Genomic DNA, 11,500 nt, shown 5'->3' with positions numbered 1-11,500 from the left:
CTGGGAATAATTGTAACTTAATTAAATACTTCAAGGCACTTGACGTTGAATTAATGATATTTTATAGTTTATCATGTTTCCTCTCGTAAGTCGAAAGGAACAAAAGCTCTGCCTCTACAACTTGCTCGATCTTTGGAGTCTTAAGGAAGAGAAGATAAGCGTTTCCTTTCTATTATTGATGTTGTTTCTTTTTTCTTAATTCAAAGTTTACTCAAGGAAAAGAAAAGAGGTTTATAGTTTTCCTTGTTGCATATCAATTTTCCTATAATAATTTAATTTAGTTTTCTATAATCTATATATCTTTGGCCTGAAAGGTGGTGGAAAGACATTATTGCATGTATCTGACAGCAAAGTTGGTTCAATGAAGACGATTCCGATAGAAGAACGTAGCTCTGAAGGTCTGAACATTAATAGTGAGAGAAGGTTTCCTTTCGGAGCTTACGAGAATTTCTATCATCACCGCCCTCACCCACCTACGCTGATCAAATAAAACAATACGACTATGAACCTCCATAATGATTTCATGTTATCTAGTTATAACTGGTGTAACTTTTTAGAAATATAATACTGTGCAATTATTTCTTATTACAAGTGTATTTAGATAAATCTATGGCTGTTGGTTTTTTTTTTTTTTTTTTTTTTAATAATATTTATAACTTATACATTTACAAAATTTCAAGATGATTAGGCAACAATAGTAATTTTATTTACAAAATATATAATTTTTTTTTTGTTTTTTGTTTTGTTTTGTTTTTGTTTTTGTTCCATTTTTTTTTTTTTTTTTTTGCATTTTAAAATTATACATATAACATGAGTTAATGAATCAAAAAATAAATAATATCTCATCAATACAACATTTGGCATGCATGTTAAAAAGAACGGAAACATAAAATTTAGTGATGAGAATTTTTAAAATATAAATCCATTAGGTGAAATTAAGAACCCTGATGTTAATTTTACAGCAGAGTTAAACAATTTTAACAAATTAAGCAATTAGTTAATTTAGATTCATCACAAATTATTACCACATATTAACAAACACCATATATATCATAAAGCAATAAAGTAATAAAATCAAGACATGCAATATGGGGACCAAGGTTGTCAAAATTGGGATCCTACGTAGGATCGTTGAAAATAGGTAGGATCGTAAATCATAAGATCAGATTGTGAATCGTAAGATCTTACAAATTTTCAGATTTAAAGCAAAAAATACATTGATAATGACTTTGTATGTTGAATAATCACATAAATTATAAATTCATCCATAAAAAAACTAAGATTTGCATCATATGATATAATTTGCATGTTATACGTTCATTGCTAAGTCTATACTAACGAAATAAATATATTTAAGTTTTGACCCAATGTATTTAAAAAGTTCAATAAATATTTAATTAGCACCAAATACCAAAATATTTATCAAAACATATGGAAAATATTTTCCAAGTTTTAAGTTCCAAGTTTGAAATCCAAAATAAGTTAGCAAATGGAAACTAGCTAACTACAATATGAAATCCAAAAGCAAGATGAATATTAAGGTGAAGTGAACATTTAATAATTCTCATTCTAAGGTTCTTATAACCACTGTCCTAAATTCCTAATCATCATCCAGCTCATCATCTGTGTAAACATTATATATTTGTATACTAGAGCTATAAAAGACATCAAGATACAATTTCACACTCGACTATTCAAGTTATACCGCTTAGCAACAATTAAAGAGCATGTTCAAAAAAATCAATCAATCAATATACAAATACAAGCATAATTGATAAAATTGTATATAAAAAATATTTTAGTAATATTAGAACAAAAATTAGTATGTTGATCAAAAAAATTTAACAACATTATAGCTTAAAAGGCAGCAAAGCCAACATCAAATTCTTCATTTAGAAATGATAAACCATTCCTTCATTTTAATTACAAGTGAACTAGAAACTAGAAGACATTTACTTAGGTTAACATAATTTTATAAAAATAAAATAAAAATCCATATCATCACAACATGAAAAAATGAAAACCCTTAAAGCTTCATCAAAACAAAAAATTTATCCCATAAAAAATAAAAATAATAAAAAATAAATAAAAAACCAAAAATTTATGTTTTTGGTAGAATCAGTAGGATCGGTAGGATCCCATACGATCCTACAATCTTACACGATCCTACCATTTTTACGATCCTAGTATGATCCTAAACGTTTTGGTGAGGTGGGATTGTAAAATTGTGTGATCTTATGATCCAGATCGCGATTTTGACAACCATGTTCACAATAATAATTGTATTTTAGCAAAAAAATCTATTTCACCACCAAAGAACAAAAAAAATCCATGTGTTATTAGAAAAGTTAAAGCGAAATTTTTTGCAACTACAGTAAACTAGTATTAATACTTGTTGACTATAGCATGTTGTTAAAAATAAAATACAATATTTTTTTAAGATTATCTCTCTTCCTTCAATTAAAAACTCAAATCTCTCTCTTCCTTTATTATTTTAATAAGTTGTTTATAATATTTTAAATGAAATGGAAATATATATATATATATATATATAGAACATTTGATGTTGTGTGTATTATAAGTAAGATGGAAAAATAGATAAAGTAACTTTTTTAGGTATTAAAAACTATATTTTTAAGAGCACATGCATAAATGTTACAATTCCCAATTATAAGAAAAAAAAAAAAAAAACTAATTCAAATGCGTATTAAAGTAAGCCCACACTTTAATTTCTTCACTATATATGTTCTTTTTTGAAACAATGTTGCAGAATTGTACCCAAAAGTCTTCTCCTACAACTTCACATTTAGGGCCCGTTTGATTGGAAGGGTGGAAAAATGGGAGAATAGGTGGAAAAATGAAAGGATAGAAAATGGTGAGAGGATAGAAAAGTGGGAGAATAGAAATTTTTTTAATTTTCCTTCTTTTTGTTTGGTTGAGAGTAAAAAAGTTGAGAGATGGAAAAAGTGAGTTTGCATAAATTTACTTATATACCCTTGTTAAAATATGATGCACAATTAAAACATAAAAAGTGACAAGCAACCAAAAAAAAAGCAATGACCCAAATTATATTGAAAAGAAAAAAAAAAAACATGTCCAAAAAACAAAACAAAACAAACAAAACAAAGCACCACGCCACAACTCCAAGAAATCACACACAAAATAAATAAATAAATAAAGGCAAATGTCCAATGATGCAAAATGCTATTAAAGAAGTAGCAATGTGAAGCCTTAAAAAAATAATAATAATAAATAAATAAATAAAAGAAGAAGAAGAAGAAGAAGCAATGTTAAGCCCATGTGCAAGTTGGACATGGGCATTTTTGTCATTCAGCCATTATATTTCTCCTTCCAAGTTTTCTCTCTGTTTTAAGGTGAAAATTTTTTGGTGAGTCCGGGGAAATATCTAGGTCCCACCATTTATTTTCCTTTTCACCCAACTAAATACATTTCAAAAATGTTTTTCTTACCATTTTCTCTCCAAAATTTTCCATTCACCCTATTTTACTTCCAAACAAACATACGGATATCAGCAGATCTTAATATAAATCAGCCAGCTAATATTTATATTTCTCACTTTATTTTATAGTATTGTAGGGTTGAAATTTTTTTTTTAAATTTATTTTACTTTTTTTTTTTTTTTTTTTTTGCACAATAGGGTTGAAAATATTAGGTATATCTTCATTCTTAATTTTTTTATAGTAAACATCATATACTATTTTGTACCAAGATCCAAATTTTGTCTCCGAACCATAAATAATTCAGATTTCACATGTCATAAGCATTCTAGCCTGGTCATTGACATTTGCTGAAAGCTTCTATGATCTCTAGGATGAAATTTCGCTAGTGTTTTTTTTTTTTGGGTTAATTCATATGGGTGTTTTTGTCTAGAGTCTCTCACTGCATACTATTTTGATGAGAAGAAGAGCTAAACAAGGAATGGATCCACTTACCTTATTGCATCAATGGTGGCAAGAACTGCATATAAGCACTTTGTTCAACCCCTTCTTATTCTCTTTGCTTCTTCTCTTTTCCATACTCGATTTCCTAAAGCACACTAGAGGTGGCAAATTCAACTTACCTCCTCCTCCAAAGCTACCTATAATTGGCAACCTTCACCAGATAGGCACACTCCTCCACCGATCTCTTCATGCTGTCTTTGAGAAGTATGGCCTGTAGAAAAACTCAAGAACAAGTAATCTGAGTTCTAACAATTATCACCAATTGAATCAACAAAGAATCAAAAGTCACAGAGAAATGAAAGCCCTAGAAAATGAGGGAAAGAACAAGAAAGTAAGAGAGAAACAGAATGAAAAGAGAGAGAGAATGAATAGAAGATTTTGTATTCAATTTCAATGGTTTCTGCATAATGATCCATCCTGCTCACTGATCTATTTATATACAATCTGGGTTTGCCTAAATGCTTAAGTTAACAGACCCAACTATCTGAAAACTAATTCCCTTAAAATTAGGAATTCTGTTAATACTAACTAACTGAATTTTGGTCCACAACTAAAACTAAACCTGGAGCAAGGCAAAGCGCACCTTTCATTATGTTTTGATGAAGCCATCCACTTAAGTAAAACGGTGCGTTTGGTGCATCTGCTCTTAAATGAAACCTCGTTTAGTTTAATCACTACGCAGTGTTTTATGCTTCCTCTTCAATCTGCTTCTTTTCAGTCTTCTTCTTCGTTACTTCAACATCCCCCCTCAAACTGATGGGGGAAGAATCAACCAGAAGTTTGGACCGATGAAGAAGAAACGATGGAACAGGAAGGGACTTGGTAAATATGTCTGTAAAATTGTCACGGCCTGAAACAAAACCAATCTGTAATTACTTTCGAAGAACCTTCTCACGAGTATAGTGGTAATCAACTTCTAGATGTTTGGTGCGAGAATGAAAAACGGGATTAGCAGAGAGAGCTATAGCCGAGACATTATCACACCAAATGACAGGAATGTGAGGAAGAAAAATGTGAAGCTCTTTAAACAAGATTCGAAGCCAAGCCAATTCAGCGGCGGTGGTTGCTAAGGCACGATATTCTGCTTCTGTGGAAGAACGAGACACAGTGCTTTGTTTCTTAGTAGACCAAGAAATGAGATTGGGTCCAAGAAGCACAAGCAAGCCTGTTGTAGACCTTCTATCTGTAGGGTCCCCAGCCCAGTCTGCGTCTGAGAATGCAGAAAGGGTTAAAGGACCTGGGGTAAAAGAAAGCCCATAATGAAGAGTACCTCTGATATATCGAAGGACCCGTTTAGCAACTTCAAGGTGAGTAATGGTAGGTTGACTCATGAACTGGCACAGTTGATGAACACTGAAGGCAATATCTGGACGAGTGAAGGTTAGATATTGAAGAGCACCAACCATGCTCCTGTACTGAGTTGGATCAGAAAGAAGAACACCATCTAGAGGCACTAAACGAGTAGAAGGACAGGAGGGAGTCTTGGTTGGCTTGGAACTCTCCATATGAAATCAATGAATCACATTAGAAGCATATTTACTCTGTGTCAGAGTGAGACCATGAGTAGATTTATTGATTTGTATACCTAAGAAATAGTTGAGAGGCCTTAATCCTTGAGTTCAAAAACATGACCCAGAGCTGCAATCAAATTGTGAATTTGGGTGGAATCATTGCCAGTAACTTTATGTCATCCACATATAACAAGAGATAAATAATGGGTGTGAGTTGAGCAAAACACAAACAAAGAGCTGTCAGCCATGGAGGCAGAGAAACCAAGATGAAGTAAGTGAAAAGCAAATCTTTCAAACCAGGCCCGGGGTGCTTGTTTGAGACCATAGAGAGACTTGTGAAGTTTGCATACATAATCTGGATGAACCAGATCCACATATTCAGGAGGTTGATGCATATACACCTCTTCTTTGAGAAATCCATGAAGGAATGCATTAGACACATCTAGTTGTCTCAACTCCCATTTACAACTCACAGCAATGGCCAAAACTAATCTCACTGTGGCAGGCTTGACCACTAGACTGAAGGTTTCATGAAAGTTCACACCAGCTTGTTGATGGAATCCTTTAGCTACAAGTCTGGCCTTGTATTTGGAGATGGAACCATCACTGTTCAATTTAAGTTTGAACACCCATTTGTAGCCAACCAAGTTAACATGTGGAGGAGCAGGAACAAGAGACCAGGTCTGCTGTTTCTGAAGAGCCTGAAACTCAGCAGCCATTGCCTCACACCACTTAGGATACTTAGAAGCAATTTTATAGGAAGGGGGTTCAGTATAGGTATAGTCAATGGTAGTCTTATAGCAAAGTTTGGGATTAGATTTGATAATGCCACTCTTGGATCTAGTTTGCATAGGATGAGAATTGATGGTAGGAGGAGGTAAAGGAACAGGTGGATGTGAGTCATGGTGAGAGAGAGGTAAAGAAATAGAGTCAGGGATAGTGGAAATAGGTAAAGATATAGTTGCTGGGCCAGTGTCAGTAACAGGTAATGAAGGTTGGGGAGAAGGGTTTGGAGAAGAAAGAGGGGTAAGGGAGGGAGTAGGGAAGAGGGATGAAGCTGAAGCAGATGTGCTAGAGTTGGAATGTGACAGATTGGGAGAGTGAGAAGGAAATGACCTAGCAAGGATGACTGATTGGTAGAGTAAAGATACAATTGATTTGACAACCAAGTAGGAACTATAGGAGGAAAAGAAGGTGTGGACACAGACTGAACAGGTAAAGCAGCAGGAAATTTTGATTCATCAAAGACCACATGTCTAGAAGTGTAAACACTGTTTGTAAGAGGATCAAAACAAAGGTAACCCTTAGATTGAGCAGGATAGCCAATGAAGATGCACTCCTTAGTTCTAGGTTCAAGTTTATGGGCTGTGTAAGGTCTCAGATTTGGATAACAGGCACACCCAAAGATTTTGAGATGAGTAAGGTCAGGAAAGGAAGAGTAAAGAGTAAACCAAGAAGATTTCCAAGGCACAGAGGTAGGAAGCAAATTAATCAGGGTAACAGCAGTTTGAGCTGCAAATGACCAAAAAGAGTAGTCCAAGGAACACTGAGACAGAAGGGTAATAATAGTTTCTATGATGTGCCTATGTTTCCTCTCAACAATTCCATTTTGCTGAGGAGTATGAGGACAAGAAATATGATGTGAAATACCATGATTTGCCAAATAAGATTTGAATTCATTGGAAGTGAATTCACCCCCTCCATCAGGTCTAAAGGTTTTAATTTTCAAGGAAAATTGATTGGCAACCATAGCATTGAACTGAGCAAACTTATCAAAGGCTTCAGATTTGGATTTGAGGAGATAAATCCAGCTAAACCTAGAGTAGTGATCAACAAATAAGATGTAATATTTAAAACCATTGACAGAGAGAGTAGGAGCAGGACCCCACAAGTCAGAATGCACAAGTTCAAAAGGAGGAGAAGCTTTAAATTGAGAGTTTGGAAAAGGAATATTGTGCATTTTACCATACAAACAATGAGTACAAGTAGGAGTTACAAGACTGACCTTATTCTGAACAGACTTATCATTTGGAAACAAACAATTGAGAGCTTGATCATTAGGATGACCAAGTCTCATATGCCAAAGTGTCTTATTAAAAACAGAATTTCTAGAAGCATTATTACAGACTCTATGGAATGGAATAAGCTGAGAAGCATGATGAGGATGGATGGGGTAAACTCCACCTTCACTCTTGCCCTGGTAGAGAATTTTCCCTGTGTCCAAGGCCTGAATGGAAATAATATTCTCATCAAAGTAGCACCAACAGTGGTTGTCATGACAAAGTTTATGGACAGAGGCAAGGTTAGAAGTAATTGAGGGTACTCTAAGAACATTATTGAGTTGAATATTAGAGGAAGAAAATGGAATGAGAACTTTACCAGTATGAGTAATAGGTAGGTTTTGTCCATTACCAACAGTAAGGTGATCCTGAGTGGTGTATGGCTTTGGGAAGCTAAGCTGATTTAGGCTAGCTGTGACATGATCAGTTGCTCCACTGTCAGCAAGCCAGGGTTGATCCTGATTGAAGCAAGCATTGGAGGCTGTGGCCATTGCTGCAAGCTTTGCAGGTGGATGCTTGCCTTGATAGGCATAGTCCATTCTGTGGTAACAATCAACAGCTAAATGCCCAACCTTTCCACAGATTTGGCATATAGGTCTTTCTGACCTAGGACCACCAAAAACTGATTGACCTTGCTGGAAGTGGTTGAAATGATTAAACTGAGAAAACTGACCATTTGATCTACCACCTCTTCCTCCTCTATTATTAAAATTCCCTCGGCCTCTACCTCTGTTTTGGTTGTGATTGTAAGCATTACCATTTGACTTCTGATTAGTTGATGCAGCCATAGCAAAGATAGAGTCTTTAACCTCCAATCCATCATTGAGAGACTCTTCTTCTGCATTTAACAAGGTTGAGAGCTCATCAAAACCAAGTTGAGTACTCCTGGTTCTTATTGCTGATCTAAATGCATTGAATTCCTTTGGGAGTCCCTTAATTGCAATATGAAGCAGTTCCTCATCATCCACAATAACTCCAACAGCCAATAATTTGTCTCTTACAACTTTAATTTTCTGCAGATACACATCCACAGACTCACTTCCTTTCTTCAAATTATGCAGTTCACCCTTAAGGTTCATGATGTGAGACCTTGAGGCTGAAGAAAACCTATTTTCCAATATCTTCCAGACTTCTATGGCAGTTGCACATCCAACAGTGATTGCAAGCACAGATGGAGACAAAGTTGAGCTTATAAAAGTAAGTAAGGCTTTTTCCATTGATTTCCAAATCAGGAAATCTGGATTAATAACTGCAATGTATGATCCAGATAAATCCTTGAGAAACTTCTCAGGAACAAGTTGAGGCTCTTCGAGCAACTCATACAAGGAATATGTTTCAAGAACTATGGAAATCTGATGTTTCCATACAATATAGTTTGTATTTTCTAATTTCACTGTCATCATATTGGACATATTAGAGAGAAGCAGAAGAGGTTGATTTACCAGACCTGATGACATTGAGGAAGTTGATGAAGACGAAGCCATTGTTGAGCTTGAGGCAGCCATGGTTGAAGATTGAGTAGCAGCAGCAGTTGCTTGCTCTAATACCATGTAGAAAAACTCAAGAACAAGTAATCTGAGTTCTAACGATTATCACCAATTGAATCAACAAAGAATCAAAAGTCACAGAGAAATGAAAGCCCTAGAAAATGAGGGAAAGAACAAGAAAGTAAGAGAGAAACAGAATGAAAAGAGAGAGAGAATGAATAGAAGATTTTGTATTCAATTTCAATGGTTTCTGCATAATGATCCATCCATGCTCACTGATCTATTTATATACAATCTGGGTTTGCCTAAATGCTTAAGTTAACAGACCCAACTATCTGAAAACTAATTCCCTTAAAATTAGGAATTCTGTTAATACTAACTAACTGAATTTTGGTCCACAACTGAAACTAAACCTGGAGCAAGGCAAAGCGCACCGTTTCATTATGTTTTTGATGAAGCCATCCACTTAAGTAAAACGGTGCGTTTGGTGCATCTGCTCTTAAATGAAACTCTGCGTTTAGTTTAATCACTACGCAGTTGTTTTATGCTTCCTCTTCAATCTGCTTCTTTTCAGTCTTCTTCTTCGTTACTTCAACATCTAGTGCTCTTACACTTGGGAAATGCCCCATTTCTTGTAGTTTCATCCTCTGAAATAGCTTGAGAGATTATGAAGACCCGTGATACAGTTTTAGCAAACAGGCCCCAGATAAGGGCAGCAAGAGTTCTCTTCCATGGATGCACTGACATTGCATTTTGTCCTTATGGTGAGTATTGGAGACAAGCAGAGAAAATTTGTGTTCTTGAAATTTTAAGCCAAAAAAGGGTGCAAGACTTTCAGTATGTGAGGGAAGAAGAAGCTGTGGAAATGGTCAAGAAGATTAGAGATTCATGTATGAATGGAGCAACAATTGATCTTGGTGCGATGTTTGTTAATATCTCAAGCAATATAATTTGCAGAACCGCCCTTGGTCGAATGTATGAAGGCGAAGATGGTAGCCAGAGTTTGGAAATTTGTCAAGAAGACTAGAACTTATAGGAGCATTTTGCTTTGAGGATCTTTTTCCATATTTGAAATGGTTGGATGTTCTAACTGGATTTCTGCAAGATTGAGAACAACTTCCAATGCCTTGAATGCAGTCCTTGATCAAATAATTGAGGAACATCAGAAGAGTGATGGTGGTGACCAATCTGATAAGAAAGACTTTGTGGATATTCTTTTAAATCTTCAGAAGAATGGTATACTTGACATCAATCTCACTCAAGAAAGCATTAAAGCAATCCTACTAGTCTGTCTGTCTCTCTCTCCCTCTCCTAAATAGCATGCTAAGAATTTTCATGGACCAGTTTTTTGCATATAATTTATTTGTCTATATTGAAAAGAAGAACTTCAGTTTATAGGTTATTTGATTATTGAAATTTTCTAAAATAGGATAGGCTACAATTTTAATTAATAGGTGGGTTTGTTTTTATATTTTTATTTCTTTTTTACCTACCTAATATCTGCAAGATAATGGATCAAAGTTAGGTAAAAACTAATATTTTTCTTAATCTTACCACATAATATCCACATGATAATGGCTTCACCACTGCACACCCATGCCCAAAGACTAAAACTTAAGCTTTCCCTTTTGTACATCTTACAGGACATGTTTATAGGAGGAACTGATACCACTTCAACAACCATGGAATGGGCAATGGCAGAGCTTTTGAAGAATCCGAATGTGATGAAGAAAGCCCAAGAGGAAGTAAGAAGAGTAGTAAGAGAGAAACCAAAGGTAGATGAGACTGATATAGATCAAATGGACTTCTTAAAGTGTGTTATCAAAGAGACTCTGAGGTTACATGCTCCTGTCATGGTTACTAGAGCATCATCTGGAAGTACTAAACTTGAAGGCTATGATATTCCTCAAGGAACAGGGATCTTGATCAATGCATGGGCAATTCAAAGAGATCCCAAATTATGGCATAGACCAGAGGAGTTTCTCCCAGAGAGATTTGCTAACAATTCAATTGATTTCAAAGGCCATCACGAGCAATTCATACCCTTTGGCATGGGGCATAGGGGTTGCCCAGGATATCATTTGCTATCATAGAAGCTGAATATGTGTTAGCCAATCTCTTGTACTGGTTTGACTGGGAGTTGCCTGATGGTGTTACTGTAAATGACTTGGACATGAGTGAGGTTTATAGGCTAGTCATTCGTAAGAAAATTCCACTTTGTCTTGTACCAGTACCACATTCTCCTTCTTAAGGAGTCCATGGTCATCTTTCCTCTTTTTTTTTTTCTTTTTTTTTTTTAAATCTTTGTCCTGTCCATTTCAATATAATTGATTGTTTAATATTAGCAAGAACCTTCTCTTTGTAGCATGTCATGTGTACGATTTTATTTTCATTTCAACATAGTTATTTTATAAAGAAAGTGAAAAGAATACATGTTAAGTTGTGATGAGTGGAGTATATTGTGGAATACAAAAAGTGGT

The 11,500-nt window shown here is 34.9% G+C and overlaps 1 protein-coding gene across 1 annotated transcript; it reads left to right on the top strand.

The window, feature by feature from the left end:
* Nucleotides 1–3,913: 3,913 nt before the first annotated feature.
* On the top strand, nucleotides 3,914–11,279 carry LOC112033535 (cytochrome P450 71A1). Its single transcript, XM_065772944.1, is given in 7 exon segments — nucleotides 3,914–4,175; nucleotides 5,102–5,106; nucleotides 9,623–10,027; nucleotides 10,030–10,116; nucleotides 10,119–10,306; nucleotides 10,664–11,093; nucleotides 11,096–11,279. Coding segments are annotated over 7 exon segments (1,551 nt in total). The 5' UTR covers nucleotides 3,914–3,915; the 3' UTR covers nucleotides 11,272–11,279.
* The last annotated feature ends 221 nt before the right edge of the window (nucleotides 11,280–11,500 follow it).

Source organism: Quercus suber, unplaced genomic scaffold (assembly GCF_002906115.3).
Source record: "Quercus suber isolate HL8 unplaced genomic scaffold, Cork oak 2.0 scaffold_66, whole genome shotgun sequence".
Taxonomy (NCBI): Eukaryota; Viridiplantae; Streptophyta; class Magnoliopsida; order Fagales; family Fagaceae; genus Quercus; species Quercus suber.
Note: the sequence above shows the minus strand (reverse complement) of the source record. Positions and strands in the feature narration are given on the sequence as shown.